Below are 17,322 nucleotides of genomic sequence, written 5' to 3'. Positions count from 1 at the left end.
CTGTATCATATCGTATAGTGAAATATGTGTATCGTTACATGTCTAGTTCACACATGATGTTTTAATATTGAAATCCTTCTCTTGATACAGTGTGATGTGTGGTATGGTTTGATGTGAAAATGACCATTTTGAATGTATAATAATGATACATACGAGAGCTGTATGTACTCTCAAATATTCATAGCAACCTGCATTTTACAGTGCAAAGTTCCACCAATGAGCTTTCTTTTAGTAATAAACACACACTCAAACAAACAAGCACAAGTATAAGAGCACACGTCCAAACCCACACATTAGAACATGCGAAAACTACACACCGGCACACTTCAAACTAAAGAAAAATGGAGAATGAGAGAGATCAGTTAAAGAAACAGAAAAACAACCAGAGAAATAAAACGAGTAGAAACAACAGCACATTACACATCCCGGTGATGGTCTTACAACACTAAAAATATTATGTCTGATTAACTGTTTTGAAAAATTACATATTAAATATCAATGATTTCATTAAGTATATAAATACCTTCAATTATGTTTAATTAGAAGTTGTACCTTTGCATTACAATTATTTGACTTTCTAAAAAAGAAGACATCAAAAACAACCAAACCAAATAGGACCAAATCTATGAACAATCTGCTTTATTTGTCTTTAACTGCAGTAGCTTGCTAAATCTGTCAGATTAGCGATTAGCATGCTAGCTCACTCAGATTAGTGCTTTAAGAAGCTAAAGCGATAATAAAGAAGCTCAGGGACTTTGCATGCATCTTCACCACGTGAAGACCGATGAAGGAGAGTCAATGATTGGTCGTATTTAGCAGAAGGAGCATGAGAACAAGCGAATGAGAGTGAGAGGAGCAAACTATCAAACAGACAGCAAGATGGAGGCAGGAACGCCACAGGGAGCTCTCAAAACATCCAATCAAATTCACTGATGCAATGCTCTGTAATTATGACATCACAAAACAAATTACAGGGTTCCCACACTTTTTGACCAATACATTTCTAAGACTTTATCAGTCATTTGAGGTTAAATGTGGCCGATATACAACCCCAATTCTGAAGAAGTTGGGACAGTATGAAAAATGCTAACAAAAAGGAGTGATTTGTGAATTATATTCACCCTTTGCTAAATTGAAAGCACTACAACAGCTTTTACAATGTTTTTCCTTGTGAATTTCATTGTTTTTTGAAAATGTACAGTAATTTCAAATCAGATGATTGCAACACGCTCCAAAAAAGTTGAGATGGGCAATTTAAGACTAATAACAATTTGACGAGTTGAAATAACAAGGCGATGTGAAACAGGAGATGTTAAACAGGTGAGGCAATCATGTCATAGTATATAAGGAGCCTCCAAAAACAGCCTAGCTTTTCAAGAGCAAGGATCATTTGAGACTTCAGCAAATAATCCTGCACTTTGAGAACAATGTTCCCCAAAGACAAATTGGAAGGATTTTGGGCATTTCACCCTCTACAGTGCACAATATAGTTAAAAGATTCAAGGAATCTGGTCAAATCTCAGTGCGTAAAGGGCAAGACGAAAACCATTTTTGAATGCGCCTGATCTCTGATCCCTCAAACATCACTTTAAAAACATCATTCATCTGTAATGGATATCATAAACATGGGCTTGGGATTACTTTAGTAACCCTATGTTAGTCAACACCACTCGCTGCTGCATCCACAGATGCAAGTTAAGACTTGACTATGCAAAGGAGAAGCCATACATCATCACTGTCCAGAAGCGATGCCGACTTCTCTGGGCTCGGTCTCATCTTAGATGGAAAGTAGAACAGTGGAACTGTGTTTTTTGGTCTGAAGAGTCCACATTTCAAATAGTTTTTGAAAAACAAATCCGTTGTGTTATCTGGGCCAAACAGTAAAAGGGCCATCCAAGCTGTTATTAGCGTCAGGTGCAAAAGCCAGTGTCTGTATGGGCCAGGAGTGTGTCAGTGCTCATGGCATGAGTAACTCGGACATCTGTGAGAACACCATGAATGCAGACAGATACAGGTATGTACAAATTTTGGAACAACATATACTGCCATCCAGCACCGTCTTTTCCAAGGACATCCCTGCATTTTCCAGCAGAACAACTTCAAACCACATACTGCCTGGATTTCAAGTGCATGGCTGTGTAGGCAGAGAGTACGGGTGCTAGATTGGCCTGCCTGCAGTCCTGACCTGTCTCCAATTGAGAATCTGTGGTGCACTATGAAGCACACCATACAGCAACGAAGACCCCATACAACTGTGCAGCTAAAGACCTACATAATGGATGAACTTAAACGTGTGTCTTCCGTGCCCAAATGCATAAGTGTTATTAGAAGAAATGGTCATGTTTCACAATGGTAAATGCTAGACTGTCCCAACTTTTTTTGGAGCATGTTGCAATCATCTGATTTGAAATTACTGTACATTTTCAAAAAACAAGGAAATTCACAAGGAAAAACATCATATAATGTGTAGCTGTAGTGCTTTCAATATAGCAAAGGGTGAATATAATTTACAAATCACTCCTTTTTGTTTTTATTAGCATTTTGTGTACTGTCCCAACTTTTTAGGAATTGGGGTTGTAGCTAAAAGTTTAACTTATTAGTTTTGTTATTACTTATTTATTCTTGTTATTTTTCCTTCTTAACGCTCTCGTACTGTGTTGCAATAATTAAAAGCAAAATAAAAAGTGCATGTACAATGTACAATCTTGCTAATTTGGAGTTGGTTTTGGATTTATGTTACCAGCATGGTGTGTCCGTTACAACACAATAAATCAAAATCTTTTGATCTCAATGTACATTTATTTACCTGATCAGCAGCATCCCAGACAATCCATAAATTTGTTGCTATCTACAACAATCAATTGAAAATAATAAACGCAATCAATTCTAACAGCATCATGCAAAATACATAAAAACATGATTAAATAATACATTAAACTTTCTAAAGAAATACAAATACTACTAATGGCATGAGGGTAAACAATGCATAATTAAATATAAATCATAGTGTCTCAGGATACCGTCTGAACAGATTTTTTTTAGAAAAACTACCATAACAACAGCAGAGGGTGATATTTGCTTCCCATTCTGTCTCCAATTCTGACGGCTTGAAGACTAGGAAAATAGTCCTTGATAAAGCTCGACCAGAATCTATCTGCAAGGACTTGGCTATGCCTCCACTTCCTGCATTTAAGAAGTTCTGAGTCGGCATACATCACCTGAGGTAGAGACACATCTCGCCACCCCATCAAAAAGATATTTGGAGTGATCGGATCAGTGTCAGAAATATCTGATGATGCATAGCCGAGTGGTTTAGAGTTCAGCATCTCCTCTACTTCAACAAGCACAGTATGTAGGACTTCCTCCGTAACTAATTGTGTACCCAATGTTACTCGTGAAGCAGTTTTAATGGATCTCACTTTTCTCTCCCAGGTACCTCAGAAATGAGGTGAGTATGGTGGAATAAATGTGAATCTAATATGCTCTCAGGCAAGCATCTCTTGAAGGGTAGGATTAAGTTGATTGAAGACTACTCTAAGCTCTCTTTCTCCTTCATGAAAGTTAGTCCCCTGATCAGATATGAGCTCACAAGGACGACCTCTGTGAGCTACAAATTGTCGGAGGGCCAGAAGTAAACTATCAGTATCCATACCAGAGAGGAGCTCTAAGTGGACGCATCGTGTCGTTTGACATTTAATCAGTAGGCCTAATCTCTTCTCCTGCCTGCAGCCTACACTGATACTGAAAGGGCCAAAGCAGTCCATTCCTGTTGACCAGAAGGGGGGTTTATAAAGGCAGAGTTTTGAGATGGGAAGATCAGTCATTCTAGGAACTGAGGGAGCACCTTTCCACTTACAACATTCGAGACATGATCACTGGACACTCTTCACTACCCAAAACCTCCACCGGAGCTGAGCAAACACTCTTTGTGGTCCAGGGTGGCACAAAGCTGAATCTATGTCAGCAATCAAAAGCTTGGTAATTGGGTTCTTAAGAGTCCAAAACAATTGGGTGCATAGCAAGATTTGTAACAGGGTCATATTCAGGTGCCAATTCAGCTAAATGTCTCTATGAAGGAACATCCTGACCACTTCTGAGCAGCTTGTAATTTTCCGGAAAGTCTTCCTCTTGTGCCTGACGGAGAAGGTGTAGCTCTTATTGAGTTCTGCTGGAATTATTCATGAATGTTGAATCAGAGAATAGTTTCTCAGCAGTGTTTTCAACAAGGTGCTGAATTCAGAGGGATCAAACTTTTGATGGCTCCCAGTGACTTGTGCATGTCCACAGAATAAAGATTTTCTTAATTGTACTGCTACCTTATCGGAAGATGAACCTGGAAACATTGGCCATTGTTGAGGAGATAAGTATAGGAAAGGGGGCCCTTGGAACCAGCGACAAGTGGTAGACAACTCTGCCTTTTCTGTCTTTTTCCTCTGGTAATGCCATCTACTGGGTTATATCCAGTGTCAACATATCTCCACTGCTCAAGTCTAGTATACTCCAGGATCTCTGTGATGCGATTGGCCACAAACACCTTGTACCAGCAAGAATCAGAGTGAATCCAGGTGAGCACCATAGTGGAATCTGACCAGAATGTGGTTTCATGAATGCATAAAGAGAACTCTTTCAGCAGAAGATTAGCTAGTTGGGACACAGATAAAGCAGCACACAATTCCAGATGAGGAATGGAGATGGTCTTCTTTGGTACAACTTTAGAACAGGCCATAATGAGGGTAATAAGAACTTCATGTCCCTTTTTTATGCGAAGATATGCAACAGATCCTTAAGCCTTTTCAGATGCATCATAAAACACATGAAGTTCTCTTGTAATGGACTCTTCATCTGTTCCCACTGACCCATACCTCCAAGGAACTTGGACCTTAACTAGATCTGGTAGCTCTTTTTTCCATGCAAGCCAAGCCACCCTAATGCCTTTTGGAATGTCTGGGTCATCCAATCCCTGGGCAGGTTTCATCCACAGCTTCTGGAGAAGAATTTTAGCATGTGTGTTAAATGGAATAATGAAACCAAGAGGATCATATTGACGAGCAAGGATACAATACAGAATCTGCAGAGTGAGGTCCTTTTATTTCACTGGTCGATGTTTATAGCCCAAGGTATCCAGCAAACAGTGCCAACTCAGCCCCAGGGTGCCATCACATGGACCAATGCAGTCATGACTCAACCACAAGTCAGTATGAGCAGAAAGTGCTTCAGCTGGTAACTGCTCATTCACAGAGGCTTGATTACTGGCCCACTGTCGAATCTCAAAGCCCCCTTCAATCAGGGTAGAACGTAATTTTGTTATCTCCTTGGCTTGACCAATGGAAGGTAAACTCTGCAAACAGTTATCCACATAAAAGGAATGAAGGACTGAATATAGGACCTCAGGATGCTCAGCAGATAGTTTCTGAACATGTATCTGTAGGGAGTTGGTGGCACAGCAAGGATTTGACATAGAGCCAATGGGCAAGACCAGCCACTCATAAACCTCAGCTGGGGCAGTCTTTCTTATATTCCACCACAGGAAGTGTAACAAAGGCCTATCTGGGGGCAACAAGAAAACTTAATGGAACATTCCTCGTATGTCCCCACTGATAAAAATTTGGTGCTCTCTGAAATGGAGAAGCACTCCAAACAAGAAAGGACCTAAGGTAGGGCCAGGTAAAAGGTAAGAATTCAGGCTTTCACCCTGGTATTGGTAGGAACAATTGAATACCAAACGGTGTTTACAATTATGTTCCACAAGGTGGTGTGGGATGTACCAGGATTCATCACTAGAGACAATTTCCTCCTGATTCAGTTTCCTTACATATCCAGCTTCAATGAGTTTCTGGATCTCTTGCTTGTATATAGCTGCACATACTGTATTTTAAGCAAGCTGGCACTCCATACGACGCAATGCCGGCATCACTGTCTCTTGGGGGGCCAACAGTTTAGGTGCATGTTTAGCTCGAAGTATGGGAGTTGCATACCTCTTAACCTTGTTAACCTCTTGGTGTACCGTTCTCTGCTCTAGACACTGAAGGGCCTCTTGGTCTTGCCTTGACAGCAGAGTAGCCTTTGAAGTCGGGGAATATGGGAGGACATCAATTTTCCACAACCTTTCTATGTCTTTCTGCAACTTGTTTTTGGTAGATGAGACTAAGAAGAGACACTGAGTAGTGGAACTGATCCCTTCAACTAATGAAGTAGGTCCCTGCAACGCCCATCCCAGATGAGTATGCAGTACAGCTGGACTTCCCGGAGGGCCGAATCTTACTCGTTCTGTAGAACAAAGAAGATGGGGGTGATCCGCTCCCACTAACAACAAAGGCTTGACCTTCTGTAATTCTTCAAGAGAAATACCTCTGAGATGCTGGTAACGTCTTTGAAGAGTAAGCACTGGTTAAGTTTTTCAGGTAAGTCCAGTAAATTAGCCATGAAGACACCTCTGATCTGATATTTCTTCTACTTATATGATGCAAGGGAGAATGAAAAGGAAAAATGAACACCCATAATTTCTTCTGATCCTTGCCAAATGGTTTGCATACAAGTGACTTAGCCACCCCATTTAGTCCTAGACTCTCGGCAGCAGAGGACAGGAGCATAGTTATCAAGGATAGTATAAGTCTCCAAATCTTTTCCCTGGTGACTAAGAATAACTTTCACCACCTTTAGAAGAACAAAATTGAGGCCACTTGGTCTACTCAGAATATTCCGGAGTCAGGCTTCCGAGTATTCACTTCATGTAGAACTCCTAGATGACGATCCTTACAAGATGGGCAGCCTTTCTTGAGAACACACTTAGATGAGTGATGAGTCCATCCACATCTCCAACAGCGGCCATTCTCTGAGATCCATTTTCTCTTAGCATGTGCATCAAACTGCTGAAAGATAGGACATTGACTTAAGTGATGAGCTTCAATGCTACAAAAAGTGCGGAAAGGTCTGGATTCCACTAATCTTATAACCTGATTCTTTGGAATTTTCTCAGGACATAAACCATGAAGGAAATTAGCAGTGGGAAATAAAGACTTTGCAGACCTCCCTTCTCTGATTTGAGGCTTCGTTGCAATGTTCGGTTTGTCACATATTTGAACTGCTATGTTCTGACATTCTACCTCCTCCTCCAGCCAACTTGCAAAATCAACCAGATTGTAAGGAACATCGGGTCGAACAGTTTGATCATGTCTAGAATAATTAGCAACCTGCTGTGCTGGAAGTTTACTGAGCAGCTGACAGACATGAGATGCAAATGCTAGCTCCTTAGCTCCTTCATCATGGCCCCAAGACTGAAGCATACCAACAAGCTCTTGGACTTGTACAGCAAATTGGCTAAATCTACTTGAATCCCCAGAACACATAGCTAGAATGTTCTGAATTAACCAATCTCCCACAACACTAATTGATGAGGCTGGCCATATTTCTTCTGGAGAGCCTCTAAAGCAGTGGTATAAGACTGAGGATGATGAGCATATGCCAGGGGTAGATGTCGGGCTGCATCCAGCTTTAAATGGTCCAAAAGAATATGATATTTAAATTGTTCTGTTTCCTCAAAAGGCAGTAGGTTTACCAATGCCATGTTCAGCATTGCAAATTCTTGAGGATCATCTTTTTGAATCTCAATACAGGCTGATCAAGAAGGCTGTGGACCAGACAAAATGTGGTATGGCACAGGAGGTAAGAGCAGCTGGGTGCAATCTATCTGTTGTTGCTGAGATACTGAAGTAGGAATTACCCCAGCGATTGAGGGAGGCTGAAAATGGGTTGTAGGCTGGCAAGTAAACGGCTCTCCAGCTGATTTCATAGACTGATTCTCTGACAATATTTGAGGCAAGGATACAGGGACATTTTTCAAAAAGAGCAGGTACCACTGAAGGGACATTAGGGGGTGCTGCGGCTCTGATCTGCTGCTGCTACTGGAGGGACATAGCTTGGCTGAGCAGGTGGGCCATATGGTGTTCACAAATCAAACATCACTATGTCTTGCGAGCAAATTTATTCCATCCAAGAGCAATATTTAGCTTATGAAATTTTTGGAGAAGAGCACAGCTAGGAAAGATTATGTTATAGAAATTTCCATGAAATTTACAGTTTAATTAATTGACTTTGCAAGGCCTAGAAAATAACATTTTAAAATTCCTTATATGATGTGGGAACCCCGTTATTCTGACATCACAGTCTTGCATGAGATCAATAATGTGGAAAACATTTTACGTGGAACTTTTTACAATTGACAAAATAAAACAGTCAATATCACAATAAAAGTTTTTAAATACAGTAAATATTTAGCTTTTAATTATTGGGTGACTGGATGCCTGGGGCATAAAATGCATTGAGAGCACCCCCTGCTGGTAATGCCAGCTGGCGTATCTGCGTCTAACTGTCAGTAGGGCTTACTGGTGCCTCTATAGGCCGATGGCTGTATTGCAATTCAGGAGTGTAGAGCTCCGGATCACAACCGTTGTCAGGGAGACATACCACAACACACTGCCCCTCCCACCCCTCCTCCAGCTAGAGCGGGGCAGGGGCAAGGGGCGGGGTGAAGGAGGGGGGCAATAACAGACAAAGAGTAAACCATAAATAAAACATACATGCACAAAATACTATACAAACAGTAAATAAACAAACAGAACTGGACAAACAAGAAAATACACAGACAAAACATACACAAATTTTAAACAATTTCAACACGTTGACTAATGTTGAAAAAGAAACTGAACTAAAATGCATCGGGTTAATAAACACAGAGATTTTGATTTCTAAAATAGGCGGAGTTCAGCTAAGCTTTAAAGTCAACATGAAATCAAAATTGACCCCATTTACATCCTTGATGCATGTTCCCAGTCTTATTGTGAACTATTGATAATTCCACATTTAAAAAAATAATTTTAGTAATTTTTCATCAAAATAACTTGCCCTGCCTCCAAAACAACTTTACTTTTCAAAAGATATCACAAATCTCTTTTACGTTATATTGTTATAGACCACTTTACACCATCCAATCAAATCCCACCCTAATATTTTTTCTCATTGAATATTCAGTACCACTCGAAAATGCATCAAAATAACTTTAAAACAATGGGTTGCGAACAGTGTTTCATGGTGTCTTTATACCGGCGTTACAAAATGAAGACCAAACATAAACAGACAAGTTTTTTTTTTTCATGTACAAGTGAGTGTAAGCTACTACACACTGTATACTGTAAATCATACCTCATTATTAGTGTGTATGTGTGTGTGTCTGACCTGTTTATCAGCGCGGTCTGCTATGCTGTACACAAGAGGAGGAATGGAACCTTCCGTCGTCTTCCCCACATTAGTGCGGAAATGTTCACTCGCCGGGAGACAGCTGTAACACACACACTGCTGACTGTAGCTCTCACCTCACTGATAGTTTGTAGCTTAGTATGTAGTATGTGGTCATGCAGAGATCGTGTGTGTACACATTTGTTGACAGTTTTAACTTTGGTTCTTGGGTAGTTTGTGTGTTGTCATGTGAAGGTAGTTCGTAAGTGTGTGTGTGTGGTTGTTTGTTAGTAGTTTGTGTGTAGTTGTTTGTAGTTTGTAAATGTGTTGTCATGTGAAGGTAGTTTGTAAGTGTGTGGTTATTGTTAGTAGTTTAAAAAAGTGTGTTGTCATGTGAAGGTAGTTTGTAAGTGTGTGGTTATTTGTTAGTAGTTTAAAAAAGTGTGTTGTCATGTGAAGGTAGTTTGGAAGTGTATTGTTTTTTGTTGGTAGTTTGGAAGTGTGTTGTTATCTGTTGGTAGTTTGGAAGTGTGTTGTGTTTTGTTGGTAGTTTGGAAGTGTGTTGTGTTTTGTTGGTAGTTTGGAAGTGTGTTGTTGTTTGTTGGTAGTTTGTAAGTGTGTTATTTGTTGGTAGTTTGTAAGTGTGTTGTTTTTTGTTAGTAGTTTGGAAGTGTGTTGTTTGTTGTTGGTAGTTTGGAAGTGTGTTGTTGTTTGTTGGTAGTTTGGAAGTGTGTTATTTGTTGGTAGTTTGGAAGTGTGTTATTTGTTGGTAGTTTGTAAGTGTGTTGTTTTTTGTTAGTAGTTTGGAAGTGTGTTGTTGTTTGTTGGTAGTTTGGAAGTGTGTGGGTATTTACTGGTAGCTCTGAAGTGTCTTGTCATGTGAAGGTAGTTTATAAATGTGTTGTTATGTGCAGGCAGTGTGTAACTGTGAGGATATATGTTGTTTTGTTACCTGGCTGGTAGTTTGTAAATGTAGCTGTGTCCATCTTCAGTCCATATAATCACTTTATCAGCAGCAATAAATTCTCCTCCTGCCCAAGACTGATTGTTCTCACTCGGAACCGAACACAGAAGAGAGAAATCACCAGCATCAAACACCTACAACACAAACACAAATCATTATAAATTGTACCATAAACCAGAATGCATCAACATGACCTAGAATACATAACAAACACACACGCACCCTCCAGTACTTTGAACACACCACCAGCAGAGATAGCTGTGTGAAAGTGCAGAAGGAAATACTCTGGCAACCCTGACAGTAGATCGGCTTTGACTCCTCCTCAAACACCGGATCCAGATCCTGATAAACACACACAAACACTCGACAATGAGATTCTCCAGGAAGAAGCAACAGTTGCAAGGCACATTACATTATGTCTATCTATACAGTATGAATGTATGATCATTGACACGTATGGCTGAGTTCAAGTGTTCACCTGCATTCTGCTGACATCAGCGGTGATGATCCACACTTTCAGAATACCAGTGACAGATACAGCTACAACTGTGTCCTCTGAAACATAAACACACACACACACAAATTAATTATTCAGATATTTGTTATTTTTAACTGTAAGGTTGTCTAAATTTGCTTTTAAGGAAGAACTACTTTGCTAGATGTAAGAACTTCTGGTTAAAAGTCACTAAATGTAAATCCTGAGTTTGCTCTATGTACACAGTGCTTTATGTATAGTAATGCCACATGAATTTCAAGTCTCCTTCTAGTATCCTGGTGCAAATAACAAATTAAAGAAATCAGGTAAATAAAACTGATCACCCATAAAAACCCATTTTTTAGTTTTCAAAACATTATCTGTTCTCCTACGACCCTGAACAGTTTCACTCTTTTCTCTTGTCATAATGGTGTCCGTTACCTTGCGTGCGGAGTGAGCGAATGATGCCCATAGAACTGATCCAGTCAGGTGAAATCTTGGACACCAGCGAGTACAGGACCTCCAGGCTAGTAGCGTCCATCACTAGGATTTCTGGGTAATGTCCGTGGCATAGGAGACGTCCCTCTCTCTGTGTGCCGATGGTGAACTGATAAAACTGCAGACACAGAGAAGGAGAGAGAGAAGAGTTACAGTATGCTTTTCTAGAAATTTTGTTTTCTGTAGTTTATGAAATGTATTTGACTTGAGTCACACAAAAGTGCATTCTGTTTAATGACACCTGTGTGTGTGTTACCTAGCAAAAGTCTGGGGACGAATTTGTCCAGAAGTCAGCTACACGTGACATAAACTCCCTTTTGGAATACAGATCGACCCATTTGACTTTTTACAACCGATACAGATTCTTTTTATGTTTACATGTCTGGTTACCGATATGCAGAACCAATATTTAATAATTGTTTATTTTTGCCTTGTTCCACAATGGTAACTAAAAAAGCATTAGACTACAACAATAAAAAAAATACACTGCCTGGCCAAAAAAAAAAAAAAAGGTTGCTGTTGTGATTTAAATAAGCAGATACTTAAGAGCCTATGACTGGATCATTATTGCAGTGATAAACATGTTTCAGCTTGCAACAATTCTTTTAACCCTAACTGATGCAGTGTAGCTTCTCATTTCTTAAACAACCATGTCGGAAGATGTATCCAGTGGTCGCGGGAAAAGATGTTACCGTGTTTCAGAAGGGGCAAATTACTGAAGACAACTAAGAAATACAAACAAGAAAACAACTAAGGAGATTGCTGAAATCACTGGAATTGGGTTAAGAACTGTCCAACGCATTATTAATACCTGGAAGGATAGTGGTGAACCGTCGGCTTTGTGGAAGAAATGTGGTCGGAAAATATCTTGAATGATTATGATCGGAGATCACTAAAATGCTTGAAGTCACAACATAAAAAAATCAGAATCAGAATCAGAATGAGCTTTATTGCAAAGTATGCTTACACACACAAGGAATTTGTCATGGTGACAGAAGATTCCAGTGCAAAGAGAATACCAAAAATATACATATACAACATATACATACATATATACATATAATTAATAATAATAATTATAATAATTTTCTTTATTTATCACACATTATACATTTGCACATATACAGTGAAATTCTTCTTTTTCACATATCCCAGCTAGGCTGGGGTCAGAGTGCAGGGTCAGCCATGATACGGCGCCCCTGGAGCAGATAGGTTCAAGGGCCTTGCTCAAGGGCCCAACAGTGGCATCTTGGCGGTGATGGGGCTTGAACCCCCGACCTTCTGATCAGTAACCCAGAGCCTTAACCGCTGAGCTACCACTGCCTACCACACCATATATACCATAACATAGTGAAATTATAATAAAAAATAAGATTCAACAGATAACTATATAGAGGAAACTACAGTAGGGCAATAATGTTGTTCAAATATGTTATATGCAGATATATGTGCAAGGTGATTTAATGTATTCTGCAGAAGAGGTAGGATATGTCAAATAAATATAAATGGAATATAAATATGAATGAGTAGTTCAATATGCATATGATTGTATTGCCACAATGGAGAGTATTGGGGGCAGTTTTAACTGTTCATGAGGTGGATGGCCTGAGGAAAGAAACTGTTCTTGTGCCTGACTGTTGTGGTGCTCAGAGCTTTGTAGCGTCGGCCAGAAGGCAACAGTTCAAAAAGGTAGTATGCTGGGTGAATGAAGTCCAAAGTGATTTTTCCAGCACTTTTCCTCATTCTGGAAGTGTACAGTTCTTGGAGGGTGGGAAGGGGAGAACCAATAATCCTCTTAGCAGTACGAACTGTCCTTTGAAGTCTTCTGATGTCTGACTTGGTAGCTGAACCAAACCAGACAGTTACTTAATTGCAGAGGACAGACTCAATGACTGCTGAGTAGAACTGTATCAGCAGCGCCTGTGGCAGGTTGAACTTCCTCAGCTGGCGAAGGAGGTACAACCTCTTCAGGGCCTTTTTCACAATGGAGTCAATGTGTGTCTCCCACTTCAGGCCCTGTGAGATGGTAGAGTCCAGGAACCTGAATGACTCCACTGCTGCCACAGTGATGTTCAGAATGGTGAGCAGGTCGATGCTGGGGTGTTCCACTGTCATCTCCACTGTTTTGAGCGTGTTCAGCTCCAGGTTGTTTTGACTGCACCAGTGAGCCAGCCGTTCAAACTCCCTTCTATATGCAGACTCGTCATCATCTTGAATGAGGCCGATGACTGTAGTGTCGTCTGCAAACTTCAGGAGCTTGACAGAGGGGTCCTTGGTGATGCTGTCATTTGTGTACAGGGAGAAGAGTAGTGGGAAGAGCACACATCCCTGGGGGGCACCAGTGCTGATAGTACATGTGCTGGAAGTGAATTTCCCCAGTCACACTAACTGCTGCCTATCTGTCAGAAAGCTGGTGATCCACTGACAGATAGAGGTGGGAACCAAGAGCTGGGTTAATATATTCCATAGGAGAGCAGGGATGATGGTGTTGCAAGCCGAACTGAATTCCACAAACAGGATCCTTGCATAAGTGTCCCTGGTCTGTTGCGGTATGTAATACAGTCCCATATTGACTGCATCATCCACAAACCTGTTAGCTCGTTAGCTCAAGTCTTGCAATCTTGGGTTTCTTTGGGATAGTGATGATGGAGGAGCATTTGAAGCAGCAGGGAACTTCACAGTGCTCCAGTGATGTGTTGAAGATCTGTGTGAAGATGGGGGCCAGCTGGTTAGCACAGGATTTTAGACAAGTGGGTGAAACACCATCTGGTCCCTGTGCTTTCCCTGTCTTTTGTTTCCTGAAGACCCGACACACATCCTCTTCACAGATCTTAAGTGCAAACTGAGTAGCAGGAAGGGGGAAGAGGTTGGTTGCAGGAGGTGTTGGTGTGTGTGTAAAGTGAAGGTCAGATTGGGTGTGGGGTGTGAGACTAGGCTTTTCAAATCTACAAATCCATTAAGGTCGTCAGCCAATTGTTGATTCCCTGCAGTGTTGTGGGATGGTGTCCTGTAGTTGGTAATGTCTTTCAGGCCACTCCACACTGATGCAGGGTCATTAGCTGAAAAAATCAACAGCAGAACTCATGGCTATATTTAATAGTGAAAGTAAGAGCATTTCTACATGCACAATGTGACAAGAATTTACAGGATTTGGACTAAACTGCTGTGTGGCCACAAGAAGGCCACTTATTAGTGAGGCTAATCGGGAAAAAATACTTCAATTTGATAGGGTGCATAAAGATTGCATTAAGATGCTTTTCAGGTGATCCGATCACATGTGATCAGCGCTAAATATAGGTCTAAACGGGGTCTAAAACACTGTGTGATCGGATCACAAAAACCACATACGTATATGGACAAAAACACATTTGACCAGATCACATTTGAGGTGCAAACGCTAATCCGTCGTGTATGCATCCCGGCAGCAGCGTAGCAACATCCAACGCTTGCCAATCAACCGCTCCATTAAAACAAGAGTTTAAACTTTGTCGGTTAAGAGCGGTTTAAAAGTAAAAAACAAAACATCCGATCGCAAAATTTAAAAAAGTGTATATATACACAAACGTGAGAACTTCACGGATCTTCTTCAGTGTGTCTGAAATCAACATGTAGGGACACTTATGATAAGCACAAACATATGCAGCTCAGGTAATCCACTAAAATAATGGATAATTCTGCTCGAAATGTTGCTTTTGTGCTTAGATTAAATTTTAAATGCATCAGGCTATGTCGATATAGGATTCGTTTTACTGTGGATATAGATACTTTTCTACCTGTTTCCTCCAGCATCTTCACAAGGTCCTTTGCTGTTTTTCTGGGATTGATAGTGCAGTTTTTTTTTTTTTGTGCTTTCTATGTCTTTTCTGTCTTAGTTGCGGTTTATTATCATACAGTAACACACTGACATAGTGACTGATGTATGCCGTCATGAAACAGAGACACTCCCCTCCAAATCCAAACACAAGTGATCACAGGAGACGCATTTAAATGACCAGGTGTAAACAGTGATGTGTCTCACCTGACCACATGTAATCGAATCACCTGAGACACATCCTTATACCAGGTGGAAACAGGGCCAAAGATTGGCCTGTGGAGCAATGGAAAAAGGTCATGTGATCTGATGAGTCCAGATTTACCCTATTTCAAAGCGATGGGCGCGTCAGGGTAAGAAGGGAAGCACGTGAAGTGATACACCCATCATGCACAGTGCCCACTGTACAAGCCTCTGGTGGCAGTGTTATGATCTGGGGTTGCTTCAGTTGGTCAGGTCTAGGCTCAGCAACGTTATGCGGCAATAAAATGAAGTCAGCCGAGTATCTGAATGTACTGAATGACAAGGTTATCCCATCAATGGATTTTTTTCTTCCCTGACGTATTCCAGGCACATTCCAGGATGACAATGCCGAGATTCATCAGACTCAAACTGTGAAAGAGTGGTTCAGGTAGCATGAGGAATCATTTTCACACATTAATTAGCCACCACAGAGTCCTGACCTTAACCCACTGAAAGTCTTTGGGATGTGCTGGAGAAGACTTTACGGAGTGGTTGGACTCTCTCGTCGTCAATACAAGATCTCATCCAAAAATTAATTCAATTACGGACGGAAATAAATGTTGTGACATTGCATAAGGTTGTTGAAACAACGCCATGACGAATGCGTGCTGTAATCAAAGCTAAAGGCCGTCCAACGAAATATGAGTATGCAATCTTTTTTGAACAGGCAGTATATTAGCATTAGCCTATGAATATTTCATTAATAACTATTATAATAATAAGTAATAATAAATTATATAAAAAAGATAGAAGTGGTGCTTGCTGTGGCAAAACTCGTCACTACAATGTCCAACTAAGGGGACTGCCCCAACTCAAAAGAGCCCAACCCCATGTTTCTATGAGGCTCTTGTGCAGAGATATGGGTGTTGCTATACCTATGCTAGGATGCTCTGAATGGTAGCTAGGCAGTTGCCAGGGTGATGCCTAAAATCTATTTGCTAGCACGAGCCAATAGAGCCCACACCCATGTATCCACAATGTTCTGGTGCAACAATATGGGTTGCTATATGGCTGCTAGGGTGCTCTGGATGGTTGCTAGGGTGTGGCTAGACAGTTGCCAGGGTGATTCTTAATGGTTGCTTGATATCTCGAGTAACACAAGCCAACCCTAATGTCTCTGTGACATTCTCATCTGAAGATATCCTCTCAGCCATTTTCAATGAAAGTCTATGGGCTTCGGTTGCTAGGGTGCTCTTTATGGTTGCTAGGGCACGGCTAAACAGTTGTCTTGAAATATTTAAAGGCTGCTTGATATCCTGAGTCAAAAGAGCCCACCCCTAACTCTCTATGGCATTCTGATCTAAAAATATCCAACTGAGCCATTTTAAATGCAAGTATATGGGGTTGGTTGCTAGGGTGCTTTGGATGGTTGCTAGGGCATGGCTAGCCCGAGTCAAAAGAGCCGATCCCCATGTCTCTATGGCATTCTAACCTTGAGATATGATCCCAAAGATTTCCTGTCAATGTTCAGCCTTTGGGATATTATTATGCCTGCTTTTTCGCCCACCATGGAACATCGTACGCCCAATGGCTTATAAAAGTCAAAGCACACGTTTTGGAAAATCTGATACCTTGCTAAAGCAAGAGGCACAAATAATAAATTATACTGTAATATCATAAACTATACATTTATAACTAGCTTTTCTAAAAACAACAGAATGCTATGTTATGTCTTTAACTATATAAATAAACGTGAATGTGGGTGTGTTACCTGTATACCGGTGTGTGCACAGGCCAGCTTTGTGAACTCAATACAGCGTCCATCATTGACATCCCATAAACACATTTCTCTGTAAAACACACACACTCCATTAATGCACACAGAAAATGACCCCTGGATGAAACTGTGCTTGCACCTTATAAAATATTAACATTTAACACATTATGTAACAAAAGCAGAGCATTTTCACAGTTCCATTTAAGTACTTATTTCTTATTATTTACCCTCATGCACTGTTTATGGATGGTATTAATGATTTGATTTGATAGTGAATAAGGACTTCAATTACAGTCTGATCATAAGGCTTCAGAACACTTGGAATATGACGCACAAGTTGTATGGACTACTTTATGACAATATTTGGTGCTTTATTAAGCGTT

At 40.6% G+C, this 17,322-nt stretch overlaps 1 protein-coding gene across 3 annotated transcripts in view; it reads right to left on the bottom strand.

Annotated features, from left to right (window-relative positions):
• Nucleotides 1-17,322, bottom strand: part of LOC127430811 (WD repeat-containing protein 7-like) — a 167,513-nt gene that overhangs the window by 139,932 nt on the left and 10,259 nt on the right. For all 3 annotated transcript variants that reach the window (XM_051680899.1, XM_051680900.1, XM_051680901.1), the window contains exons 4-9: nt 16,934-17,012; nt 11,112-11,286; nt 10,674-10,750; nt 10,418-10,537; nt 10,184-10,329; nt 9,232-9,334 (exon numbers count right to left, since the gene is read on the bottom strand). In XM_051680899.1, the coding sequence (XP_051536859.1) occupies nt 9,232-9,334; nt 10,184-10,329; nt 10,418-10,537; nt 10,674-10,750; nt 11,112-11,286; nt 16,934-17,012 (700 nt within the window). The remainder of the gene's footprint in view (nt 1-9,231; nt 9,335-10,183; nt 10,330-10,417; nt 10,538-10,673; nt 10,751-11,111; nt 11,287-16,933; nt 17,013-17,322) is intronic.

Source organism: Myxocyprinus asiaticus, chromosome 40 (assembly GCF_019703515.2).
Source record: "Myxocyprinus asiaticus isolate MX2 ecotype Aquarium Trade chromosome 40, UBuf_Myxa_2, whole genome shotgun sequence".
Taxonomy (NCBI): Eukaryota; Metazoa; Chordata; class Actinopteri; order Cypriniformes; family Catostomidae; genus Myxocyprinus; species Myxocyprinus asiaticus.
The sequence above is the reverse complement of the archived record's forward strand: the minus strand, read 5'-3'. Positions and strand labels throughout refer to the sequence as shown.